The sequence below is a fragment of the Oreochromis niloticus genome, linkage group LG8, assembly GCF_001858045.2.
Source record: "Oreochromis niloticus isolate F11D_XX linkage group LG8, O_niloticus_UMD_NMBU, whole genome shotgun sequence".
Classification (NCBI taxonomy): domain Eukaryota; kingdom Metazoa; phylum Chordata; class Actinopteri; order Cichliformes; family Cichlidae; genus Oreochromis; species Oreochromis niloticus.
The window spans coordinates 17,144,823-17,170,984 of NC_031973.2; the positions used below are offsets into that span (position 1 = coordinate 17,144,823).

The 26,162-nt window shown below is 37.2% G+C and overlaps 1 protein-coding gene across 1 annotated transcript; it reads left to right on the forward strand.

Moving 5' to 3' along the window:
- The first annotated feature begins 3,406 nt into the window (after positions 1 to 3,406).
- On the forward strand, positions 3,407 to 22,722 carry LOC106098356 (integrin alpha-M). The gene is made up of 30 exons (XM_019362654.2): positions 3,407 to 3,557; positions 5,214 to 5,316; positions 5,503 to 5,606; positions 6,073 to 6,143; positions 6,705 to 6,819; positions 8,304 to 8,431; positions 8,560 to 8,705; positions 8,990 to 9,140; positions 10,279 to 10,429; positions 10,661 to 10,734; positions 10,873 to 10,993; positions 11,131 to 11,270; positions 11,397 to 11,543; positions 11,636 to 11,848; positions 11,943 to 12,076; positions 13,678 to 13,820; positions 13,932 to 14,083; positions 14,205 to 14,330; positions 15,536 to 15,609; positions 17,981 to 18,122; positions 18,212 to 18,310; positions 18,405 to 18,484; positions 18,568 to 18,654; positions 18,753 to 18,822; positions 18,917 to 19,015; positions 19,125 to 19,205; positions 19,329 to 19,439; positions 19,594 to 19,707; positions 19,787 to 19,897; positions 20,083 to 22,722. The coding sequence occupies exons 1-30, from the start codon at positions 3,521 to 3,523 to the stop codon at positions 20,179 to 20,181; spliced, it is 3,423 nt and encodes a 1,140-aa protein (XP_019218199.1). The 5' UTR covers positions 3,407 to 3,520; the 3' UTR covers positions 20,182 to 22,722.
- The last annotated feature ends 3,440 nt before the right edge of the window (positions 22,723 to 26,162 follow it).

Genomic DNA, 26,162 nt, shown 5'->3' on the forward strand with positions numbered 1-26,162 from the left:
TAAAGTTTAAAAAAATTCAAAGTAAAAATTTGTACTCTACATTAGGCCTAGATGTCAGGTCAGAAGTGTTTAAAGCGTGTTGAAACGTTTTTATTCATTCATCACAGAGCTTAAAGGATTTACTGAGTATTCATGTTCTGACAAATGTCAAAAAGGTCTTGATTGTTGTAGTGTATTTTGCACAGGTGACTCTTTGTTATGAAAAATGCCTTAACTGTTTTGAGAACTGCATGAAGAGTGGTGAGAACTGACCCCAATCGATTGAGAAAAACTGCAAACACAAGGAGTGAAGCCAAGGCATGCAAGAATTCATGAGACATTAGAAATGTAACAGGAAAGAAGAAGTAGACAGCACAGGGGAAATGTAAGAAAATTAGATACATTAAATTTGATATGCTATAGGGTATATGTACTAAACGGGCAAATTATTGTGATGCTTCAATCGTAGGGTGATCTGCTAACACATCACCCCTTAACTGCCCTAAGATTTATATAATAAAACAGAACCAGTTCACTTCAGTAAAAACCAAAGTTCTGCCAAGACAGGTTTAAGATCGACCATAAAGAAATTAAATAACCAATCTGTTTACTAAGTGTTAATATTGATTTGCACATTACCACCACAGTACTGTTTTATAAAAACAGATAGATAATATGTGGCAGGAAACAGGCCGACAAAATCATTGATTAAAGGTTTTGCTCTTAAAATTACAGTTTCGTAAAAGTAAATTTGCCGATATTTTCAGTTGATAAACAAACTTATCATTGTTCAAATGCCCTCTAAAGTCTGGAGTGTGTTTTTAGGTGGAGATATTATATAGCAGCTGGGTTTAAGGAAAAATGAGCACAGCTTTAAATATCCGCACCATCTGTGTTAGTAACAAAATAAATGCCAAAAATGAGATTGTCATGGTCCTGAGTCTGCCGTCTCAGTGTTTTGTTTCTTTAAGCTTTTGTTATTCTGATTAGGTATTTCATTATTATTCGCCATTTTGTTAGGTTTCTGTTCTGTGCCTGTCCTGGTCCTCCCATGTTCCCCCCGTCTGTCCTTGATGTCATTATGCCTGTTTATGAGTCTGCATCTGTCTGTCTATGGTGTCACACTTTCTGTTTGTGAATCAGTCTGTTTAGTTCAGTGTCTTGTCCAGTTCTGTGTCTGTGAGTTTCCTGTTTTATTCTGAAGGTCTCTGTCTCATGTGAGTGTGTTCAGTTTACGTTTCCCCTGTCCCGTCAGCCTTGATTTCTCCCAGGTGTGTTGCCCTCCTGTCTCTCATCCCCTGATCACTGCTGTGTGTATTTAAGCCCTGTGTGTTCTCCTGCCTGTTGCCGGTTCGTCTGTGTTCCACGGTGTCCTGCTCCTCATCTGCGGCTCTTTGCCTCTCACCCCATTCGTATGATCTCTGGTTTGTTATTTAGTTTTCCCAGTTTAGGTTGTTCTGTTAACTCTCTTCCCTCACTGCCTGTTTTTTTTGCCACTCCACCATTTGTAAATAAACGTCACTCGAATCATCAGTCACTGCCTGCATTTTGGGTCCTCCTTTTCCTCCAACACCACACGGCTCGCCTCGGCAGCCGTGACAGAGATTGTGCTGCTTTTTACTTAAATGTAACATTTTTACCTAATATCAAAACATTGTATGCACATGTATTTTAAAAAAATGTTTGCTAGAATATCAAACTAGCTGTACTCAAAGAAAGGTGTGGTTCAGCAATTGCAATCTTACATTGAGAAACAATATGCTAAAAATGTGTGACCTGCACATTTGACCTGACCATCACAAGTCTTAGCAGCCAGGTTAAACTGATGCATCTTAAAAGACTAGAAAAAAGGAGGAAGAAAGGTCTAGATGTGTAAGAGGGTAGTGGCCCCTTCAACCTCTGTGCTCTTTCTCAACTTGTATTACAAAACACAGATCCAGTGACAAGTCTTGTATTATATACATTTATTCTTAAAGCATCAGAGCCTGAAATATCATCCTAAAGAATGAAAGTACAATTTTCCAAATTCTTGAGTATTTAGAAAATTTAGAAATCTAGACAGTATTAAATTAATCACCTTTTAAAACATGCAGCATATTATCTACTACCAGAGGTGGGAAATAATGAAGTACAGATAATTCATTTCTGTACTTGAGTATTTATTTTTCGGACAACTTTTGACTTTTACTCCCGGCGTTTTTAAACAAATAAAAACGGGCTCGTTACTTTAGGATTGACGCATTTTAGGGGAGTTATTATTTCACGTCACTACGGGCCTTGACACATCAAACCGATTTGAGCCTAAACAGGAACAAATGAAAGGTCAGAGTTAAGATGGGCATAAACTGTGTGATATTTTTTCAGTCGCGTTTTTCAGCTCCTGCTCAAACTTTATGATTGAATCGCAGGGGTTAGAAGTTCGTTGGTCATGATGCATGATCACACAGACATACACACCACCATCAACTTTGCTAAATTGCTAATGAAAAACATTGACCAGGCAGCTGCAATTGAGCAGCAATGTCCATCTCTTTCATGGTTGTTGCGATCGTGATAATTTTGTGAGGCCACATCGAAAAGGCTTGGATGAGCTTGCCAAAGTTCTACAAGTTGTGCCTCCATGGCTTGTGTCCAGATCACTCTGCACTGCCATGCTACTCTGTCCTTTTCACTTGCATTCTGTGTTTGCGCATGTGCAGTGTGAGAGGTTGTGTTGATACCCTCATGAGGGGCAACAGGATTTCAAACAGGTTTGATTTTCTTGCGACCATGCGATTGATGATCAGGAGCTGGTTGTGAGGGTGTTAATCGCTTCTCGTTACCCCATGCTACAAGATGCACGACACACGATTAAGGCAAGACTCGGGCCGATAGTGTATAATATAAAGACAGCATAAACGGTGTTAGTGTAGAGGATGAAAATCAACCAGGACAACTCGTAAAACATCTGCTGACGTCTTGTTGAATTCAGTTGTGTAAATCGACAAAGAGCAGCAGGTCACAGACTGATCACAGCTGGAACACTGAGAAAATCTACTGACCCTCTCAACTGAAATTATTGTGAAATATAATTCCTTTATTAGAATTAAAGTTTAGACTTAAATAAAGTTTCTATTCTTTCACATTAATGCAGTAGAAGGTTCAGTTAGCAATATTTCAATAAAAAGAGGTGGTAGAAATGTTCTTCAAGGAGCTACTTTTACTTTTTTACTTTGAGTGCATTTCAGAGCCAGTACTTTTTCACTTTTATTTAAGTTTGGACTATTTTTAACACTACTATCTGTACTTCTATTTAAGCAAGTAATGTCGGTACTTTTGCCACCTTTGTCTACTACTGACAGTGCTGTAATCATTGTGACTCCTCCTGCCAAAGAATTGCTTTAAATGGTTGCCTTACCTTTGTTATCACACCCTATGATTTCTGCATTTTGGTTTCAACAACTGTTGAAGCACACTTTGAGCAGAACACTCAACTCAAAAAAAACAAAAAACAAAACCCCCCCAAACAAACGCTTGAATTATTTTTCATGGGACTAACACAATGGACTGGATAATTCATGCTACACTGTTCTCATCAGGTAAGACAAGTTTTGTGCCTTCTGATTTTTCACTCTGTAATAATAAATGTGTGCAAATATTGAAAACATTACAGGCCTTTAAACAAACTAAAGCTAAATTAAAGCTACAAGTGTTCCTACTAAATACACACAAGACAGCAACATTTTAAATGAAAAAACTGTAGTATTAAAAACCAGCAAGGACTATAAATCATGTAGTGAAATAATATCATCTAGAAATACTTTAGTGATGGTCGTTACTGTATTTGCGTTTTAGCCTCTGCTAACACAAATTAAATGTGCAATTAGCTCAGTTAGCTTCTAGCTGTAAATAGCATCATTTTTTTGTTGTTGAAATTCACTGATTGGAGAAGTCTTTCATAAATAGATTTACTCAAACAAACTAAACACTTGATTATAAACCATTAAAAAATGGTGAAACTGGATTTAAGATACATAGATAATAAATTTATCATATCTGCCTTACTACCTTGTGCAGGGCTACAAAAAACAGGACTTTTTACACCACGGTGACATCATACTTCATCCATCCAACTCACCTTTGCCACAGGTGGTTATTTTTTAAATTCGTTATTTTTATTTTTTTAATGTTTGTTTTATTTTATTTTTTAACTGAGCGCTGATATACCTTCACATCCATGTAAAAATACACCTGAAAAATATAAATGCACATATGAAAAAAAGCAAACAAGTGAAGAAGTACATTTTTTCTTTAACTGATGTTGAAAATATCCAAACCTGTGACAATAAGAAAAAGCAGAACTTGAGGGCGTACCACTCTTACGAAATGTATTTCAAAATAGGTTTCGCAAAACTTTAAAATAATGACACTGTCATTGTTGAATACTGTGACATGAAGCAGGAAACAAAAAAGCGTTAGCACTATGTGACATATTGACTGCTGTTAGCATGTCCATAAAAGGAAGGCTTTATTTGTGTGGCAAAAATAAATAATCGGACAGCTGTAGGATCGCAACAATACACAATTTTTACTGGACAGTAGTCATAGCAGAAATAATTTAAGGTTCTGTGTAGTATTTTAATATCAAAAGCAATCACATGGGAATGACTTTAATTTCTTCTTTGGGCATTTACATTCGCAGTATCAACTTCCACAGAGAGTTTTTTTTGTTACTTGTGTATGGGTGTGGCACGTATTGATGAATCTGACAGACAGTTCAGGAGGAAAGATGAATATGCACACCAGTGAAATTTTCTACACAGTTCAATTTTTAGTACTGTAAAATAAGCAAATGGTCTGTAAATGTACACAGTATATTAATAGTTTTTCATACTATAGTATAGCAACAGCATCTTTTCTTGAAAGTTTTAAGTGTCAGTATTTTGCTTTTGACAGATGGAGTAAGATATAAGAATCAAAGACACACAACTAATTCCATAATAAAATCTTAAATATGTTTTTCAAGTGAATAATTACCTACCAGTATGTTCAAATCTAGTATCTGACTTTGGTGCTCTCTAGTGGTAACTAAGGAAAGGTGTGACTGGATTCCAGAGGTGGAATGAAAGTAACACAAAGACTGTATGGAGTTCCTCATATGTGATTAGAATTAGAGATAATATAACCACATTATTATCCTTTACAGTGGCTTTAAATAAAACTACCGATGTTCTTCTTTCTTCTTTAATTCTCAGTGTTAAATGCTGCACTTTGTTTCAATATTGATCCCGCGGCATGGAAGGCCCTGAATAACTCTGCTGCTGGTTTTGGGTACCAGGTGGTTCAAAGACAATCAGAGTAAGTCACAACATACATTGTTATGTTGGATGTCGATCTATAACTGCATGTTTAACAATCATTTCTGTTAGGGCCCACAGTAATAAGCAAACAAGGATATAATACTTTTTAACAGGAAACATATGGAGTTTATTTAACCACAGTTTGCACTCTAGACTTCATCATTGTCTGAATTTATTTCCTCAGTTTGCTCGTCAGTGCTCCCCTTGAACAGTATTCACAAAATGGAAGAGGGAAAGTATATAGCTGCACCACATCTTCCCCAAACTGCCAAAATATCCAAATTGAAGGTAGGTAACCAAATGTGATGAAACTCTGACAGTAACCATGTTGACATCAAAGAAATTCCCCACAGACGCTGGCACAGAAACTTGTTTAACTCAAATCACAATAAGTAAATATCTTAGTAAGTAACACTGAGACTTCAAAACTAATATTATCTTGTCAAATGATGAAGTAAAATAAGCAAAGAAGTCAATGTTATTAATAATGTTATTGTTACAATGTTTCTTTTGTAATTATTTAAAACTTTAAAATGAAGCAATAGTGAAACTGAATCCTATATGCATTGATAGTACAGCTCCCTGTTTTACATCCTGGTTTACAGTTGAGAGAAGTTTCAATGTCTAACACCTGTCATATCAAATGGGGAAGTGTTTCAGTCATGGTTCTTTGCAGTCATCGATTTAAGTCTTGTTTTCTTCCTTTCAATTGCCTTTTATTAGTATTTAAATTTTCAATACACTTTCAATACAGCACCAGATTTTGCAGTAAACATTTCTCTTGGTCTGACAATGAAAAGTGATCCCACGACACAAAACACTGTGGTGAGTTACTGAACTGCAGACACTACAAGTACTTTGTTAAAAGCAGTGAGGATCAACATCCTCTATCCTTATATGTCTTGTTATTGTTGCATGAAGGTCATCCCATGAAAAACCAGTGTGCCTCCCATCTGTCCTTCACAGAATCAGGGTTTACAATAACTTCAGCATATTCAATGAAGTAGAAGTCAATGCAAAATTTTGTCTCTTTAATTTGAATATGTGTTTCTTTTTAATTCAAGTTTTACATATTTAAGCTGCATTAAAACCTAAATGAGTTTATAAGCCCGAAAACTTAAAAAGGTTCGAGGAAAAATGTTATTTAAAAACATATATGCACAAAAAATTTTTTACACACCCCAGATACTTTGGTGGCCTCTAACATCGATTTTTTAATAGCATTAAGGGACACATTTGAATGGCTTTAAATAGACTGAAGTTATTTTTTAAAATCTACATATTCTGCTGGATCATGTGAGATTTTTTTTCAGTTTTGGTTGATTTTATAAGGAATGAACCGTTGTTTATGGGACTTTATGGGAACTTGACTTTGTCTCCTCTCAGGTGTGTGGTCCAACCATTCCAAAGGACTGCAAAAGTATCACCATGTACAATGGTGTGTGCTTTCACATGGACCGATCTAATACATTTGGATTGCCCATACCTTCTTCTCCAGACGGTAACAATAAATGGAGTTTGTGAAAATGTGCCCTTAATAATTAGAGTCCTAGTGCCTCCTTAATAAAAATCTCTTGCATTTTTAGCTGAACATAGTCTTATAATTATTTATATTTGTGCTTGTATAATCTGAAATCAATTGAAACTGTCTCGAGACTTCCCTTATATATTCCAGCAATTAAGGGTTAATCAGAAACAGTAAATAGAAAATTACGTTTGTGTGAGATGTGATTACTCAAGGATGAATGTATAAGTTGTATGAGTTGTTGATTTTTTTGTTTTTTTTGTTTACAGTTTTCCCCTCTAAGCCTTATTTCAGATTGTCTGTTTGGAATAATTGTATTGTAGTTTTATCCAAAGAGCTTTTCTGGAGGGATTTGCCCTGAATTCATCAACACTGAAACAAATGCTGGTAAAATTTGAGCTAGCCAAGATTAAATCTACAGCATAAAAAGTAATTTGATTCTAAGGATCAGAATTTTTTTAAGATGGTCTCTTCAATTATTCAGAATGGAATAACCATATCTGCATGTAAAATGAAAGTGTAAGTGCAAATACCCCCCCCCCCCCCACACACACACACACCTTTGATTTCCAATTCATTACAAAAATGAAACTAAGCCTGGTTGTTTGGGTTATGCAATGCATGACAAAATGCAAGAAGACTAGTACAGACACACAAGATCTTTGGGGAAAAAAATCAGAAGGAGACCGAGAACTTTTGACTTCCCTCTAAAGCTACTTACAACTTCTTTAAAGCTCCGTATGCAAATAAGTAATGTAATATGGTTTCCTGGAGAAAATAATTTGTGTTGCTGTGTGTTACATTACGGTGTATTCCTGTTACATAAGAACAACGTAAACATGACGCTACTGTCGCTCACACTAACACAAATTCCAACCCTAACAAGAACATACAGCACAGAGGGTCTGTAGTGTTGTAAGTTTGAACACAATGCTGTATACACTCAGCTTTAACATCATTCTGGGTTGATTCAAAGCGTTGTGTTAGCACGCTGTCTGTACAGATGTTTGCAAACATCTGATGTTGTGTTAGCAGTTTAATGCAGCTGTTTTTGTCCTGGATGGGGTTTGCATGTTACCATCATGCTCGTGTCCCTTCATGGTCAAAAAATAAAAACAAAAATTAAAATAAAATAAAAGTATTGTCCAAATCTCCACCATTTTCCTCCCCCCTGCACAAACCATGGATTCTATTATTGTAATACAGGAAGAAAATTAAAGTTATTAGAATTGAATGCAAAAATCAAGGCTACAAATAACTAAATTAATTTAATAACAAAATTAGGCTTCTATAAGCATTTTCAAGACTTGTTTAAACTAATTTAATCTCTTAATCTTAATTTCTTCTTTTCTTTCTTCTTCTAAAAGACTAATCCTCTAAATATGTGGGTATTCATAGTCGATTTGCTAAAGTGTTAAAATTCACCTAAAATAATCAATTTCAATTCATCTCTTTGATAGTGTGCCCGACACAAGTAGACATTGCTTTTCTGTTGGATGGTTCAGGCAGCGTATCTATCTCTGATTTTCAAACAATGACAAAGTTTGTGGAAGATCTAATCAAGTCATTTCTGTCAGTTGATGCACAGGTAAGACACTGTACTACCTGTCAGTCATATCATATTACAGACACAAATAGTTTCAACTGCTTTTCATTTATCTCCATAAAACAGGGCTATTTTATATTTTTTGAATATTGTTTCTCCCTTTTTTTCAGTTTTCTGTTTCCCAGTTCTCCTCGTTACCTCAGGTTCATTTTTATTTCAAGAAATTTTCCTCATCTGGATCACTGAAGACTGAAATCGATGGAATCAAACAGCTGGGGGGATCTACTCATACAGCTAAGGCCATCAGACATGTTGTGTAAGGGTTACAATGATATTACTGAAGCATTAAAGTTAAATGATCTTGACAGACTTCCTGTGCAGATAATTTTTTTGTGAGACTGACCACACTAAAACCTGTATTGACTGATGCAAGAATTTAGCTAGATTTGCAAAATACTAAAATGTCCATGAGCGATAATACAAAACAGATGGATGCATGCCAAAGTAATAATCATTCATGCAATTTACTCTATGATCAAAATATGCACTGTAAAACATGTTTTATATTGAAATTAGATTTGTTTATTTTTAATTTGACAGAAACAACGTTTTCACACCACAAAGAGGTTCCAGACCAGATGTGAAGAAAGTCTTGATAGTAATAACTGATGGACAATCTAATGACCGGTATGACCTAGGAAATGCAGCACAGCTAGCAGGAAATCAAAACATTGTTCGATTTGCGATTGGGGTAAGTACCTCCATTATTTAAATCTGCATAATGTTGAATTTTATGCTAATAATGTGTTTTGGTTATTTATTGGAGTACAGTCACATGATCCTACAGTATATGGAGCAAAGTAATGAGCCACCTACACACCTCCAGAAACCATGGAAACCAGGGCCATACCATCACACTGTTTTTACACTATTGTTAATGTTAATTTCGCCTCGATTGGCTTCCCTTCATTGGCTCCCTGTTAAAACCAGGATGGAATTCAAAATCCTGCTCCTCACAAACAAGGTCTTAAATAATCAGGCTCCATCTTATCTTAATGACCTTATAGTACCATATCACCCCAATGGAGAACTTTGCTCTTGCACTGCAGGCTTACTTGTTGTTCCTAGATTGGGAGAAATAGAATGAGAGGGAGAACCTTCAGTTTTCAGGCCCCTCTTCTGTGGAATCAGCTTCCAGTTTGGATTCGAGAGACAGACACTATCCCTGTTTTCAAGATTAGGCTTAAAACTTTCCTTTTTACTAAAGCATATAGTTAGGGCTGGATCAGGTGACCCTAAATCCTCCCTTAGTTATGCTGCAATAGATGTAGGCTGCTGGGGGATTCCCATGATGCATTGAGTTTTTCCTTTCCAGTCACCTTTCTCACTCACTATGTGTTAATAGACCTCTCTGCATCTGCACGGCAGATGGCCGTCCCTCCCTGAGCCTGGTTCTGCTGGAGGTTTCTTCCTGTTAAAAGGGAGTTTTTCCTTCCCAAAGTGCTTGCTCATAGGGGGTCATATGATTGTTGGTTTTTTCTCTGTATGTATTATTGTAGGGTCTTCCTTACAATATAAAGTGCCTTGAGGCGATGGCTGTTATGATTTGGCGCTGTATAAATAAAATTGAATTGAACTCGACGAGGAGCTGCATTTACACTCCCAGCTTTTACAGCTGATAATCGAATACGCAGGAGTGGTATCTAATTACAGTACCATCGTTAAATTTCAATAAATTTAAAAGCAAAATTAATAATGGAAACATAGACTGTATTAATGTTTGTATTAAACAGACTGTATTAAACTTTGTATTAAACTGTATTAAAGTTTTAATAAAATCAGTCCTTATGTTGCATGAAAATGTAAACACATTTTTTAAACAACCCTAGGTGGGGAATGCATTTATTCAGCCTGAAGCAAAAAAAGAACTGCGCACCATTGCATCGTCTCCCTCAGACAATCACGTGTTTCAAGTGCAGAACTTCAACGCACTTGAAATAATCCGGCAGAGTTTGCAGGACAAAATTTTTTCCATTGAAGGTAAATCATATATTCAACATTTAGCAAGCTTTGATAAAGTTTCTGTAAATGTTACACTGCATTATTGTATCATTGCTTGTGGCTAAAGGTCAATTTCACTAAGCATTAGTGAAATGAAAAATAACTACTGAGGCACCTTTATAATAAACAGATATCATTACACTAAATTACTGGTGTAATGAGTTGTATTGTGTCTATCAATAAACCTTTATATATTTTATATTTTTACAGGATCTCAAACCGGTGGAGTCTCACTGAAAATGGAAATGTCTCAAGAGGGATTCAGTGCAGTTATTGTGCCCGAGGTAAATGAAACTACCTGAAATACAACAGACAGTCTAGTCATAGAACGAAAGATTCACACACTTTTTATAAAAACAAGAGTCCAGATTTTAAAGGTAAAATAAATTGTATATAAAATGTATTTCCTGTCTGCATTGTAGGGAATTCAGATGTCTATTGTTGGTGCAAACCAGTGGAGGGGAGGCTACGTGCAATACACAACAGGAGGCCAGAAGCTGAAAACATATGAGGATGTGTCTTTGGAGCCTGACAGTTATCTTGGTAAGAATATTACAGCTTTAACAATCTAACTCATACACATGTGTGCATGTATATACACAGCTCTGCTGTAATTCTTTCACACAAACACTTGTATCAGATTCCATATCCATTTCTCTTTTTGGCTACCTAAATTCTAGGTTACTCCATGGCAACTGCTGAAACCCAAAGTGGTTCCCTGACAATTGTTGGTGCTCCAAGATATAAACACAGAGGAGTTGTGGTCGCTGTTAACAGAGAAAGCTTAGAAAACCAAAAAATAGAGCCCTTGGTATCACAGGTATGAATTTACAGCAAGACAAAACTGAATGGGATTATAAACTGGTAGTAAATACTTTCTTAAATACAAATTGTTTTCATTTGGCTTTATGCGATTATTTTCATCAATAATGTGTTTCTTACACAGTATCAGACTGGTGAATATTTTGGGGCAGAGGTGTGTACCATGGACATAAATAATGATGACATCACTGATCTAATCTTCATATCAGCCCCAATGTACATGGAGCCTGATAGAGAGGGAAGAGTTTATGTTTGCAGATTAACTGGTTTGGTAAATTAAAGTTTTATCCACTTCAATTAAATGAATTAGTTTATTTGTCAACTTCCCTAATGATCATAAAATATTCACTCTCCTCCTTTCAGTTTGTGGAGTGTAATTTTGATGATCCGTTAGTACTAAGAGGACATGCAGCTGTCAAAGGAAGGTTCGGCTCTTCTCTTGCTGTACTGCCTGATCTAAACTCAGATGGATTCAGGGATTTGGCAGTTGGAGCACCTTTGGAGAATAATGGTGAAGGCAGCATCTACATATTCCAGAGTGAAGGAGGAGGAAGAATCAGTCCTACTTACTCACAGGTACACGACATCGAGGATTTCACAAAGATGATTAAACTCATTTATCAATATACAATCTGCAGCTTAACTAATTAAAATGTTTTCATGTACACAGAGAATTATTGGCTCTCAGGTCCAGTCAGGACTGAAGTTCTTTGGCCTGTCAATCAGTCAGTCGTCTTTTGACCAGAGTGGTGATGAACTTCCTGACTTAGCGGTGGGTTCAAAGGGTAAAGTTGTTTTACTGAGGTAAGTCACAGTCCAGATAGTCCAGTCATGCATTATTGTTATCTGTGGTAATTCCACCATTGTTGTTCATTTGCAATCTTAACAAATGCACTACCTGTCAAATCTTAGGCAAATTTGAAAGGTCACCATAATAAGAACTGCACATAGGTTATATATCAATGAATTTATCATAAATGATTGAGTCATTCATTATAAGGGATTTATGATTTTTAAAGAAATACAGATCGAGGGTAAAAGTGTTGTCTAGAAGTATTAGAAACAAACAAAAGATAAACTGGAAGCTAGGACTAAGAAACTTGGAATTAACGACTAGGAGTGAAGATGGAACAAAAGAAAAGAAAAGAGCAGACACACAGCAGACGGAGATGACTAAGACACATGACCTTGACATTAGGACTGGGAGTAACCTGACAAGGGGACACAACAGACTGGGGTAACAGGAGGGAACATAAAACACAGGGACAAGAGATAAACAAACATTAACACAAGAGTGGCTAAACATGGAACGCAGTGCACAGGGGAGGCACGGTAAGAGGTACCTAAGGACTAGACGACAAAACTAAGACCACAAAATACAAATATTACACAAAGCAGAAACAAAACTAAAAGAGCCAAAACCAGGAACGTAAACTGAACTGTAGAATATTAAATAAGATAGAATCAAAATGTCCAAATACACACGATCTGATATCGTCGTGTTGGTGTTGTTCCCGGATCATCATACTAAATGTTGTTCCAGGATCAACATTGCAAGTGACCAATCAGAATGTTGTGATGTCATACGGTTGCGACTTCGGGAAAAACCGCCGTAAAACAAAAAACTGTACTTAAGCTGCGAGAAACCGCCTCTGTCCGCCGATCAACGGACCACAACCCTAACCCCAACCCTTTAATAAACGGTAAGCAAAATTGATATTGTCCTTGCAACATTGGAATTTCATAAGTGCACGAATGGCTTGGCGCGCAAAAAAATAACGTCACAACAATGTGATTGGTCACTTGCAATGTTGAACCTGGAACAACATTTTCATGATGATCTGGGAACAACACCAACACGACGATATCAGATCATCCGTCCAAATACATAAACACACAATCATAGAAAAAAGTTTACGAGTCAAAAGGATTAGACATTTTTTTCAAATAATTTTACCACATGATGAAAAATGCTCTGCTGATTTTAAAAAAAGCAATAAATGTGTGAAACAGTAACTTTGTTCATACAGAAATCGAAATGCATGCAATATCAAAAACGTTTTCATACAATACCATGTGTTTCAGCACTGCTGACATGATCAAATAGGTATCATTTATTCTACCCATTAATACGATGAAGTTACACCACAGGTATATGTAGGTGTACACCTACATAGATATTCTGTTTAAAAGCATTCCTGATTTATAATTCATTATTCCATAAATCATCATCTATCATTTAAAAGATTTCAGGACTATTAGATGTTAAATGTTTCAAAATGTTTGAGCTGTAGTTGTTCATGTGAAATGTTAGGGCAAAGGAAATATTAGACTGAAGTCTTGTTACTAATTCAGGTCAGAACAAAAAGTCAAATCTTGTTCACATGTGTTTTCCTACTTTCTAGATCAAGACCCATAGTAATGGTTAAAGCTGAGGTGTCATTCAGCCCAATCCAAATCCCTACTCAGAATGTAATCTGCTCAAAACCATTGGAGAACACAGCTGAAATTTGCTTTACCATGAGCAGAGTGTCTACAGTCAACACAGGTTCATCATTCTCCTTGCTTTTTCTGAACTACAAAGCCACTGCCCAGCAATTTAATGTTTTCTAAATGTATGTAAATTGCAGCTATGAAATCAAACACTGATTTATTCCAGCTCAAGCAAGGATTAATTACACTTTAACACTGGATGCCACTCGCAAACCTCCAAGCAACCGAGCATATGTTGGTGGGAAACGAGAGCAGTCAGGATCACTTACTGTGGACTTACTAAGAAAAAATTGCTCAACTGTGAAGTTCCTTGTTGAGGTAAAACCAAATAACAACATCAGAGAAAGTTCAACTTGGTGTAACATTATATTTTGATTTCCATTTTGTTTTTAAGTCATCCAACACTGAATCTAAACTCAGCACTCATCTCTTCTTGCAGGCCTGTCCAGAAGATGCTCTCAATTCACTTTCCAATGAGCTCAAATTCAAGTTTGATGGTTTGCCCTCAAACAGAAATCTCAGACCAAGCCTTGCCCAGCAGGCTCAAACAGCAACCATTTATCCTGTAAGTAACCTTTATAGGTACTTTATTAACCAGATATCTGAGGGCAGTCTTTATAAAATTATTTTTTTAATTGTGTTTTTTATTGGCATGCACTTGAAGAATACCTTCTGGAGAGATTTCAGTTGAAGTACTGGAAGTACATGCATCAACATCACTGCAGTGGAATCCCACTGCAATAAATGCAAGCTGCTTTCCAGAATATTATTAGGAACTTTATTCCCAGTAACAACAGCAGGCACAGCTACATATTCGGGGTCATAACTCAAAAAAAGTTGCGTATTAGAAATTAATCGTTATTTTTCTTAATGTGCTACAAAATTACTAAAGTAGTTTATTACACTGATCATTACATTATTTCCTTGTTACTCCATGAAATGACCCAAAATGCATTGTCTCATAAGTTATAAGTTAATAATATAAATCTTAGGCTACAGTTTGACACACCAATGCAATCCCTATCCCAATGAGAACACACATATGATCTTTCCTTTAGTGTTTACATATAAACACAAAAGATTTCAAAATGGTTGCAACAGTGATTCTCCTTTAGAAACATTAATGAATAGAAATGGAGGCTCCAAGCTCGACTGCTGATCACTGCCTTTCTTACCTGATTGGGCTCTGGCAGCTGGGCTGGGGTCTGCATACGCTCAGCTTTAACGTTCCTCTGTTGGCTAGTTTTTTTGCTAGCATGCTGTCTGCGAAGATGCTTCCAATAATCCAATTTGTGTTAGCAGTGCAAACAGCAGCTGTTTCTGTCCTGGATGCAGTTTGCATTTTACCATTGCAGTCTTCTCCTCTTGTGCAATAAAAAATAAAAGTAATGTCCATATTTCTACTGTGCATCACTCAACTATTTCCCTCCTCCCGCACACAAACTGAAATGGGCTAATTTTAGCACAAGTGCGCAGGAAGAAAAAACTATTTTGTTTGATATTTTTTCCCTTTCTGTCCAACCAACCAGCAGATAACTAAAGGAAACTTTGAAACACAAGTAACAATATAATTGTAACTGAAGTGTAATTACTGTAACACATTACATTACTGCATTACTGAAAAATATAAGGCTACTTTTTACTTTATGTTACACCCGGCATTGGGTAGAACACACAAATAGTTTGCTAGATTTATCTATACAATGTTTATATTTATTCTGTGAATAATGTGTAATATAAATATTTTTGACATCACACTCTCTTCCACAGTTACGGTTTGAGATCAATTGTGGAACTGACAACAAATGTGTTGATAACCTGGAAGTGGATTTCAATTTCACCAGGTGAGGCAGAATTACAAAACTTTGTTTAGCTTTGCTTGTGTTTTTAGTAACTTGCTAGGTTTCATAACTTGTACACTTAAACTTGAAAACTTGAAGTTTGAAGCACATAGATATTTTGGGACAGTTTGATATTTAGTCTCCATCATTTTACCCTAATAAGAGAGACAACAATGATAACACACACACACACACACACACACACACACACACACACACACACACACAATGGTGGTAGTATGTGATTGAGAGATCACCACGACATATTAAGATTAAAGAAACAAACCCAACAATAGCAGGGAATATTTAGTTCAAAATTATACCAATCCCCAAGAAGGCAATGAGGTTCACTAAACTTTAGACACTGTCATGAACCGAGTTTCTCATGAATACTGGACCCATAAGCAGACTCAGCACAAATTTAGCAGCGAACTATATACATTTTATTTCTTTTGTGAGAAAACAATAGCAAACTATGAAAGTGAAAGTTAAACTCAGGCCTGAGGAAACAGAAGCAAATATGGAGGTGAGTGCAGAGAGAAGCTGCGATTGGGACCGTGGGAAAACTGAAACAGAAGAGGAAACAATTACGAGAGAGAGCAAAGCAGGATAATGATGCTGCGTGCTTACTGTCAGAGCCAGACCGCGGAGCTCGAAGGGGATAAACGTTTGTGAGAGAATCTAGAGGGATGAAGTTACAGAGACTGTTATCCAGCGTGCAGGGCAGGCAGGAGGACAGGCAGGTAGGACCGCTGAGAGTGGCTGAACGGAGCAGCAGGCCGTACTGGTTGATGGAGTCCTCCTGTGATTGCCTGTGGATGGAATTCAAGTGCAAAGCTTGTGGCCCTGCCTGAGGGTGTAACCGAAGAGCCATCCAGAAACATCCAGCACAATGCTCCCACAAACCATGACAGACAGAAACATGGCTCAAATCATTGAGAAGTTGGTTTATTGACAGTTATTAAAGAAACATGAAATCAGTGATAGGCAACGAGCAAGGCTGGGTATACTTGTATGCACGTGGTTTGGTTTTCCCAGCTAGATGAGAGGGTTGCTTTCCTACACCATTGGGTTTGAAAACACATCTTGACTGTCAGTGTACCCAGCTTTCTTGAAGTCCCTGTATGGGGTGGTTGAAGATGCCTCTCCTGGGGACTAACCAACTAATGCTGAAGGGTATGCTCCAAGGGACCACACTCTTCAGCCCCCCCTGGAAGGTGGAAAGTAAAGCTCATCTATTAGTTGAACTGTGGATCCAGGAAAAAAATGCAGTTGTTCTCATAATCATGGAACACCGGACCAGCTCTTGACCCAAGTGAGGTTGTGGCACAGTGTAATGGGACTTTGTCAAACCAGTTCACATATGCTTTGGAAAACTATTGGAGAAGGCATTGATGCTCATCCCTTGGGGAATCTTATGGGGGTTTGGTTTGGCTGCTACTGTTACAGGCCATTCAGTCCCTGTACAACCATAAGAGTAGTATGCCAGACCGATTCCTGGTGAGCATTGAGCTCTTCTAGGACTGTCCTTTGCCACCAATTCTGTTCACAACTTTTATGACCTCATCAGACGATGACCTCCAGTGTACACTATGATGGTTTGCAGTTGAGTGTGAAGCAGATGAAATGAGAATCAACATCAGAAGTCTGAGACCATGGGCCTCAGCTGAAACAGTGGGGGTGTGCTCACTTTGTGTTAAGGGCAAGTAATCGGAGAGTGGAGAGGGATATTGACAGGCGGATTGACATGGCAACTGCAGTGATGTGGATGCTGTACTGGTCTGTTGTAGCAAAAAATCTATTTCCCACCCATCACCTATGGCTGTGAGGTCTGGGAATTGCCCAAAAGGATACAGCAGAAATTAGCTTTCTCCAAAAGAGGCCGGGGTCTTCTGCAGAGTCATTTGAGAAGACATCAGAGTAGAGCTGCTACTCCTCCCCACTGAAAGGAACCAGTTGAGGTGGGTCAGCATCTGTCTAAGACACCTAGAGACATCCATTCTGATTACTAGAGATTACTAGAGAGCGTTTATTTGACCTGGGAATGCTTTGATGTCCCACTGGATGAGCTGAAGGAGCTGGCTGAGAGAAAGAACTCAGGGCATTTCTGCCTAGACAGAGGCCTCCATGATCCAAACCTGGATAAGTGTCCGAAAATCAGTGGATGGTAATAGCTTTTTTCATAATGCATCATCAGTTATTTTTTGTGTTTTATGATCACCAGCAAATGACAGCAAATTAAAATGATATAGGGAGCTTCCTCACAGCCAATATTAATATGTTAGTATTCAACACAAAGCTATACTATATTTAGCCTCCTACAAGTTCAGCATCACAGTGCAGTCTTGTTTTCTTCTTCCTTTATTCTTGTCAGATCCTCAGAGGTTAAAGTGGGCATTGATGAGCTTTTGAATGTCACAATCTCAGTGGAGAACAGAGGGGAAAACTCCTACAACAGCCGTGTTATTCTCACGTACCCAGCTGGACTCTCCTACAGGAAGTTCACCATTCAGCAGGTAATGCGTCAGGATCGAGTCTGTGTCAGTTCGTCATTGATTTGCTGCTCTTCCAATGCATCCGGCAGTCATTTTATTTTCTAATAAAGGGAAGAATTGAGTGCAAGTCCTTGGACAGTGAAGATGGTTTATCCCGTGGAAGGACAGACTGTACTATTGACAAGCCAATTTTCAAGAGCAAAACTAAGGTTTGTTATTGTGGTATGATTTTGTCTTTTCATTTCTACACAGTTTAACAAAAAAGAGCAATCATTCTGATCTCTCTTCTTCAATTCAATCAAGGCTTTCTTCATTGTCTCATATGGTATCGAAACAAACACTCAACTAGAGAGGAAGATCTTTATCACTGCTAATGCCACCAGGTACTGCTCATTTAGTACAGGTCTTTCTCATTTAAGCAAAAACCCATAGATACAGTTCAAATTATTTCACTTCTCTCTTTCAGTGGAAATCAGGAGAACGCTATTACAAGTGAAATCTACAAAAAGAAATGGATTGATGTGAAATACAGCATTTTCATGACATTTGAAAAGTATGTGTTGTTCTGTTTGTTATAAAATAAATTATTTTCAAAGTAACACATTTTGTCTTACACAGTAGGTATTTAATGTTTAAAATATATCTGTTTAGCTCCCTCAGCTACAGCAATTTCACTTTTGGGATGAATAATTTGCAGATACCAGTCCAACAATTAATCAAGGTAAAATATAATAAAATATAATAAATATGACTGTGAGAGTTAGACCTAACCATAATAGTGTTTGACTGCTTTTTCTTTTCTCCCCTTGTTTCAGGTAACAAATGATATCAGAGCGCTTAATTTCACTGTGGTGATCAAGGTTCCAGTGAAGCTTGGTGAAAAAGAGATTTGGGTGAATTTGAGCAGCCTACAGGTAATATATGTACCAGAAGATCTAAAAATGGGTCAAATTTAGCTGTGGGATGGGTGAATGTGCTAAAATTAGGACCAATCACCCTGACATTATTTTAAATGTATTTCAGATTGCAGACTGTCAGAGAGGAAACGATGAAGAACCAAGTGTCAAAGATTTTGTTCCAAAGATACAAAAGGATAAAGTGGTGGTAAGTATGCCTCTGCACTTTTGCTACCTACCTGTTAAAACTGAACCATGGTACAGATTCAAAACATAACATTGTACTGAATAAAAGATTTGTTTCATTCAGTCTTCTTTAAATCACCCACAGGACTGCTCTGTAGCCATGTGCACAGTGTTCAAGTGCAACACATTCATGGGAAGACTGCAGAGCAGGACATACGAAATATCTGCTAACCTCAGTTCAGGATGGATAGAGCAGGTAATTAAAGAATGTTTTTTTTAATTGTTTCATTAATATTTGTTTTTAGAACTGTTCCTGAGTATGTATGAGTACCTTGGTTAAATCTTCAGATATAACCATTTTAAATCAAACAATACCTAATTTAGGTTTAACTCATTTCATTTTTTCTAAGATTGGACTTCAATCTGCCAAATTCCTCTTGACCAGTACAGCCACTGTGGAGTATGACCAAAGCCAATACATCTACTTTTCAACGGTGTCTAACAACAACCCTCCTGTTCGCAAGGTGATTTAGCATTACTTTCTCTTGTTTGAGTTATACAAGAGCTTCAATATCATCCACATTCTGTTACCTTATCTCTCAGATTATAGTCGAGGTAGAAGTATATCCGCAGCCAAATTTCACCAAAGAGATTATAGGAGGATCCCTGGGAGGGTTGGCTTTTCTGGCTTTACTCACTGCTGGCCTGTATAAGGTGAAAGACTCTTCTTACACTTTTTCAATTCATTACACAGCTGTGAAAGGTTTTTAGAGAATATGTCTAATTTTTTAAACAAAGTTCAAGAGTTTATATTTACTCATATAGTTAATTGCTTTAATTTTGAATGCAAGTCTAATGCATGATCTCTGCACTTTCATTTTTCCCCCTTGCACTCCTAGGCTGGGTTTTTCAAGAGTAAATATTCACAGATGATGAATGAAAATGCAGAGACCGATCAGGAACCGGGGACTGATGGAAATGAATCCCAAACAGAATAACAAATCTCATATTTGTTGTTGTACATTTACTGTAAACTTAAAACCAAAATTAAACAAGTAAGGAAATTTGTGTTTGGTTGATTATCCCTTTGTTGTAACAGTTCTTCTTGGTAAAAAATCTTATAGTGTGGGAAAGCATTTTTATAGCTGGAACGGTCTGCTGGTGTCTGCTCCAAGCATCCCACATTTGACTGATCTGGATAGAGCTTTAGTGCTTTAGGGCAACCTCAAACTAGTTTTCCGCATAACTAAGCTACTGCAATATTTTGAGTGAGCCCTAGTACCATCTCCAAATTGAAGGCCAAGTTCCACATAGTGGGGGATGTCAGAGACTGGCTGCAAAGAAGAAAACATCACAAGAAGACAGTTTTCTCGCCCTGCCAGCACTTAGGAACTGTAGACAGTCATCTACACCTCTGCAGTCAAGGTTTGCAGGACAATATGGTCAGTGGCTCCCGACACAGACAGTCTGGAAGGGACTGCACACAGCTGGTCTCATGGGGCTACCAGGAGGCCTACCATGCCTGCCCTTAACTATCAGCCCTGTTTGCACTGGTATCTGCAAGATGTGTACTGGAACCAAAATATGTGGAGGAACGTAGTATTCAGCAATGAGTCCAAATTCTGCCTACACCAGTTGGATCTTAGGATTAAAGTATGGAAAAGATTTGGACAATGCTATGAGAACTCTGTGCTGATTGCTGGTGGAGGCAGTGTGATAGCGTGGTGCAGCATCTCCCTCACTGGAAAAAAACAGTGCTTGTCATCACTGGAGGCCATTTCAGTGCAGAGAAATATCAAGATGAGATTCTGCAACCAGTGGCAGTCCCATATCTCCAAAGACTAGACCAAACTCTAGCCTCAAGAAGACAATCCTAACCCCTACAGAGTGGGTACTTTCAACATTTGGGGAGGGGAAAGGATGTAATGGCCTGGCTGCAGTCTAGACCTCAACCCCAGTGAACACTTGTGAGATTTGCATGGGAGTCCTGTTCGTGCCAGAGTGACCAACACAACCATACTGGCTGACTTGCAACAAGTGCTGGTTAAAGAATGGGACGGCGCAGCAGTGTGTGACCAACCTGGTGAGCACGATTTGGCAAATTTTTCATCGGCGCAACCCACATACTCAACTCAATTCTACAAACGGCACAAATGGCACTATTTCTGAGGAAATAAACTGGCTTTTCAATGGTATAAGATTTATTACCAAAAAGCATTTTTAAAACACTAATTTCCATACTTTGTTGTGTTAAGTATATATGAAAGACCCTCCTGATATTTTAAGGAATGAATATGGTGTGCAGCAGTGTCCATGCTACCACATTTGATCTTTAAGCAAACAAAAGATCACTCATTCCCTATAACCTATAACTTCTTCAAGACTTAATAATTGTTGAAATTAAACCATCTGAGCAGACACCGGAAAATAAGGCATTACAAGCAGACACAAAGTTTGGATACTCAAATAAAATGGACAATATTAAATGTAGTGAACCTACCTGAGCAGATGGAGTGAGTTTTGGCAAAGTCCTGTCATGCATTATGGTAGGAAGTGTCTTTTCCAAGTGATGTTTTTTGAAGAATCTTACTGCTCAATTAAAGTTTCCATGTTTGAATGTATGCAAACAAATATGTTAATAATGTAAACTGTATTTAATGGTTCCATTCAATTCAGTTTTATTTATGTAGCACCAAGTCACAACAACAGTTGCTGATTTAGATCAGGGTGCTCTATATTGTAAAGTTAATAAAAAACCTTCCATGCCATCATGTAGACTACTGCAAAATGTATGAAAATCAACATATATGCTAAAAAAAGCTATTTTTGTTAAACTGTAGAAAGTGACTTGATTCATTCATGCTGCTTTAGGTCATGCAGCCTGGGTCGTTGGCCCATTGTCTTTGTGTTTTTGGACTTTTGGACCTTGTTGACCTTTATTTCATATTATTTAGTTTCCTTGTGCTTCCTAGTTTTATCATTTGAATTTCTAGTTCTTAGTTACTTGTTCATTTAGTCTGTTCCCTTTTTGTGTCTGTCACTGTGTGTCCTCCCCAGCATCTCCTGTGTTAGTTATTTGGGCCTCCCTGTGAAGTATATCCTGTCTCTATGTTTAGTTGTCTGTTTCCCCAGTCATATCTCTGTGTGTCTGTCAGGTTTCTCTCGCCCTCTCTGTCCCTCGCCCTCTGTCTGTTTCCTGTTTTATCGTGATAATCTCTTGTCTCATGTTTAGTTGTGTTAGCTTTTCTTGTTGTTTTGAGTTTGTTCTCGAGCTTCAGCAGTGAAGCTGTTTGAGTTCAGTTAGTCTGTGTCTGCATATTGGAGCCTCTCTCTGCCTGCCACACACCTTCACATGACAGTTTGGTGAAAAGATGTGTATTTTTTCAGCTTTCTGTTGTGAATTCGTAACAAAAAAAAAGAATTTTTTTGCTTCAATGTTTATTATTTGCAGTACTGTATGTGAGCAGAATTATATGCCATTTTTTCGTATATGATATTATTTCCCTTTTAAAAAGAATAAAAACACAATGATAAGATGACAGCAGTATGATGTACTGAACATACACATTCTTGTATAATTGGCTTTTTAGAATAAGGATTATACAAAAATAATGCAGCTTTATTATTATAAATGTAAAGTGCTTCGGAATTGCTAATATAGTTTCTTCAGTTTAACCGACTATAAGCAGCTCTGTTAATACATCAGTGTGGAGGCTTATTAAGAGTGTTAATGTCTCAGTCAGTCTCACATTTCAATGCAATGATGAATCACATCAACTGCCTACGATAACAATTACTGACTAAGAAGAGCATGATGTGAGCAAGAATTATGAAATAAAAATAGTGTGTGAAGGTAGATAAGTATGTGTTATCTACAATAATAGCACATGTTTAAACACACACACACACATGCACGCACACACGCACACATGCATGTGTGTAAGGAATTTAGCGCAGTGATGAAATTGTGTTGAAATAAAGCATTAATTAAGCATAAACTCTTAAAACATTGTAGAGCAGTGCTCCCCAACCTTTTTTGCACCATGGACCGGTTTATTTCTGACAATATTTTCATGGACCGGCCTTTAAAGTGTCGCGAATAAATACAACAAAATAAAACCAGTACCAATTTATTAATAACACACGGGAAAAGACCCAGGGAAACCAAGTTAACAATAAAAAAGATTTTAAAAAATGACAAAAACAGATCAAAAACCCTAAAAAACCATAAATTTCACACCCGAGACTCGGGTACCAAATGACTCACGGAAGTTCTTCACTTTGTGATCTAACTAAAGGTAATGTGTGAGAGAAGATAACTTAAAGGTGGCTATGCATCCGCTACAAGTTAAGGACTGAGTTGTAAATAACAGAAAAATAAATTATCCATAAATGATGGATAGAGTTGATGAATGTCTGTAAAACAGAACATGCACAACAAATTTGTCACATATGAGTAAATGTGAATAAGGAGTAACTGTCCCCTCCAAAACATTGAGGTGGTAAGGTGAGATTGGATTAAAGTTTTTCAGTCTGGGTTAAGATTGGAGAAGGTTGGCTACTACTTGCAAATATCTAAGCTAGGTCCTGAGTTGTGGTGGGTATGAACCATGGCCAGGCACCACGACAGCAAGGGAACGTTTTAGCTGTTGTAACACAAAGGAACTTAAATGAAATGATGGTGTTTATAATTCCAGGGACATATTTACTGTCTACTTTTGGCATACCACAGACACTGAAGCTCTGGTGGCCTGTTGAGTTTTGTGTGGTTTGTTGCAGTGGTGTATAACTTCTAAGTGTGGTCAGTTTCTTTTTCTGTCTTGATGATCTTTAGACCGTTTGGTTACTTCAGTATGTAAGTTCCTGTCAGGCTTTTTGTAGGTTGCTATTTGAGTTTAGTTCTTAAGTGTTTCTTGCATAATGGTTTATTTATTCAGTTCTTGTCTCCGTGTTCAGTGTTTTGCTGTTGTTACTTCCTGTTTTATTTTCCGAGTACCCTGTATCACAAAATAAAACAGGAAGTTTTGTTATACTTAGTTGAGTTTTACTTCCTCCCAGTTCTTGTCTTGTTTCCACTGTTCCTCCTCACCTCTTGTGTGTACTCAAAGCCTCAGTTTGCTTGTGTTTTTATTGGGTCATACTGTGTTCCTGTGCATTCCTCCTAGTGTGCTTTTCCTCCAGTGCCTTTCCTACTTTATTTATTTTGCATTCAAGGTCTTTTTACTTGCCATAATAAAGGCTCACTTTTTGTTCAATTCAAAGATTATCTGTGCAGTCTGCATTTATGTCCTCTTTTCCTGAATATTATGACAGAAATTTACAAATATATTAAAACATAACTTCCTACTCTTGTATAGATTAAGCACTCTTCTTTTCAGTCACTTTTCACTTAACATCCTCGGCACAAACTAAGCTGAGAAGCCCCTGCAGCTGACTTCACCTGGAAACAATCAGGGCTACCATCTTTCACTATGAGGCTCTCAGAGTAGTTAGGGGAAAAATACAATGTCTACACGTGTCTTTTAAGGCCAAAAATCTAATTTTGATTCAGATGATTTCTTTTTTCAAATCTTTTTTCAAATTTCCATATCTGGGAGTTGTCTGTAATGTTAGGTTTTAGTCATCATACTCATACTTCAGGCTTAAAAGTGTTCAGAGTAATTTATATTATGCCCTGTTTTACTTTTTCTTTTTAATGATGAGTCTTTGCATTGTTAAAACTTGATCAACCACAGAGCATTGCATTTTATTACATTTCTATCCCTTAGATATCTCATTACGAACACACACACACACACACACACACACACACACACACAGAGGAAGACTTAAAAAAAAAGCTGACATGAAACTTGCACCTCGGATGTGGGTTGACAAAAGCGCTACATTTTTATCAGTGGTGCACACTTGCAAAAGAAGTGACTTCCTGAAAACCAGTTGTAGTTTGAACTAATAAGAATGGAGAGATGTGAATAAACTAGAGTTAGCTGGTTAGTCATGTAGCAGCCAGGCAGGGTTCAGAAATTATTTTAAGGTGCACAAATAATTACTGAAAAACTTGTTTTGTAATCCTAAACTGCATAATACACGGAGTGAGCTATGGCAACATTTGTACAGTACATGATTTTCCTTTTGGCTGCGTGTGCACATTATGTACCCCAACAGAACATCTACTTTGAGTTCTCTTTTTAAACCACAGACATGAAGAAGCCATATAAGGAATCCAGGCCTGTTATGTTGAACCCATCCTGCTGAATACGTTTTTCTTAATAAAGGAACGAATTTGCAGTCACCTATATAGATTAGAATAGAATAGAATAGCTCTTTATTGTCACTGACATTTACAACAAATTGTTGTACTCTGTGGTTTTTCAAGTTCCTTGGTGTTGCTGAGTATTGATATGCACACTGATGCTACATACTAATGAAGAGGTGTCACATCAGTACACACATCACTTCAGCAAAACAACAGATATTTGTGTCTGTGAAGGTTCTCAGTCATCCAGGTCATTGTAGAACAGATACTTGTGTTTAAAAACACTCGTAAAAGTATTTTTATTCAATCAAAAGTTAAACAAGCAAGTAACTATGAAATGTACTCAAAGCACAAATTACAAAGTAACTCTATGATATTGCTTGGACATTTTGCAATTTTGTGCAATGCTAATGGAATTTCTTATAACAAAAATAAAATTACAGACTCTTCTTCATGATAAATTCTAATGAGCGTACACAAGCAGAGAAAAATAACAATAATTAAAAAATAAATCTATTTGCTCTTGCCTACATTGCAGATGGGTTACTGTTGGAGCTAAATTTGATTTGTGTCATCTGGTCAGGTGTGAAAAAGATGCATGATGCAGTATCACTTGCATGAAATTAGAGCGAGGAGAAAGGAAAACAATTTTTTTGTGGTTTTTGTTACCAATGGTCACTTTGTGTATGAATTGTGTTTTTATCATTCAGTTGTGTACTCATC

What these genes read in the sequence shown, in the direction of transcription:
- LOC106098356 (XM_019362654.2), top strand. Translation starts at nt 3,521, where the DNA reads ATGGACTGGATAATTCATGCTACACTGTTCTCATCAG. An exon ending in CAAAATTTTTTCCATTGAAG is followed by an intron (nt 10,430 to 10,660) that starts GTAAATCATATA and finishes ATATTTTTACAG; the next exon opens with GATCTCAAACCGGTGGAGTC. An exon ending in GTGCAGTTATTGTGCCCGAG is followed by an intron (nt 10,735 to 10,872) that starts GTAAATGAAACT and finishes TCTGCATTGTAG; the next exon opens with GGAATTCAGATGTCTATTGT.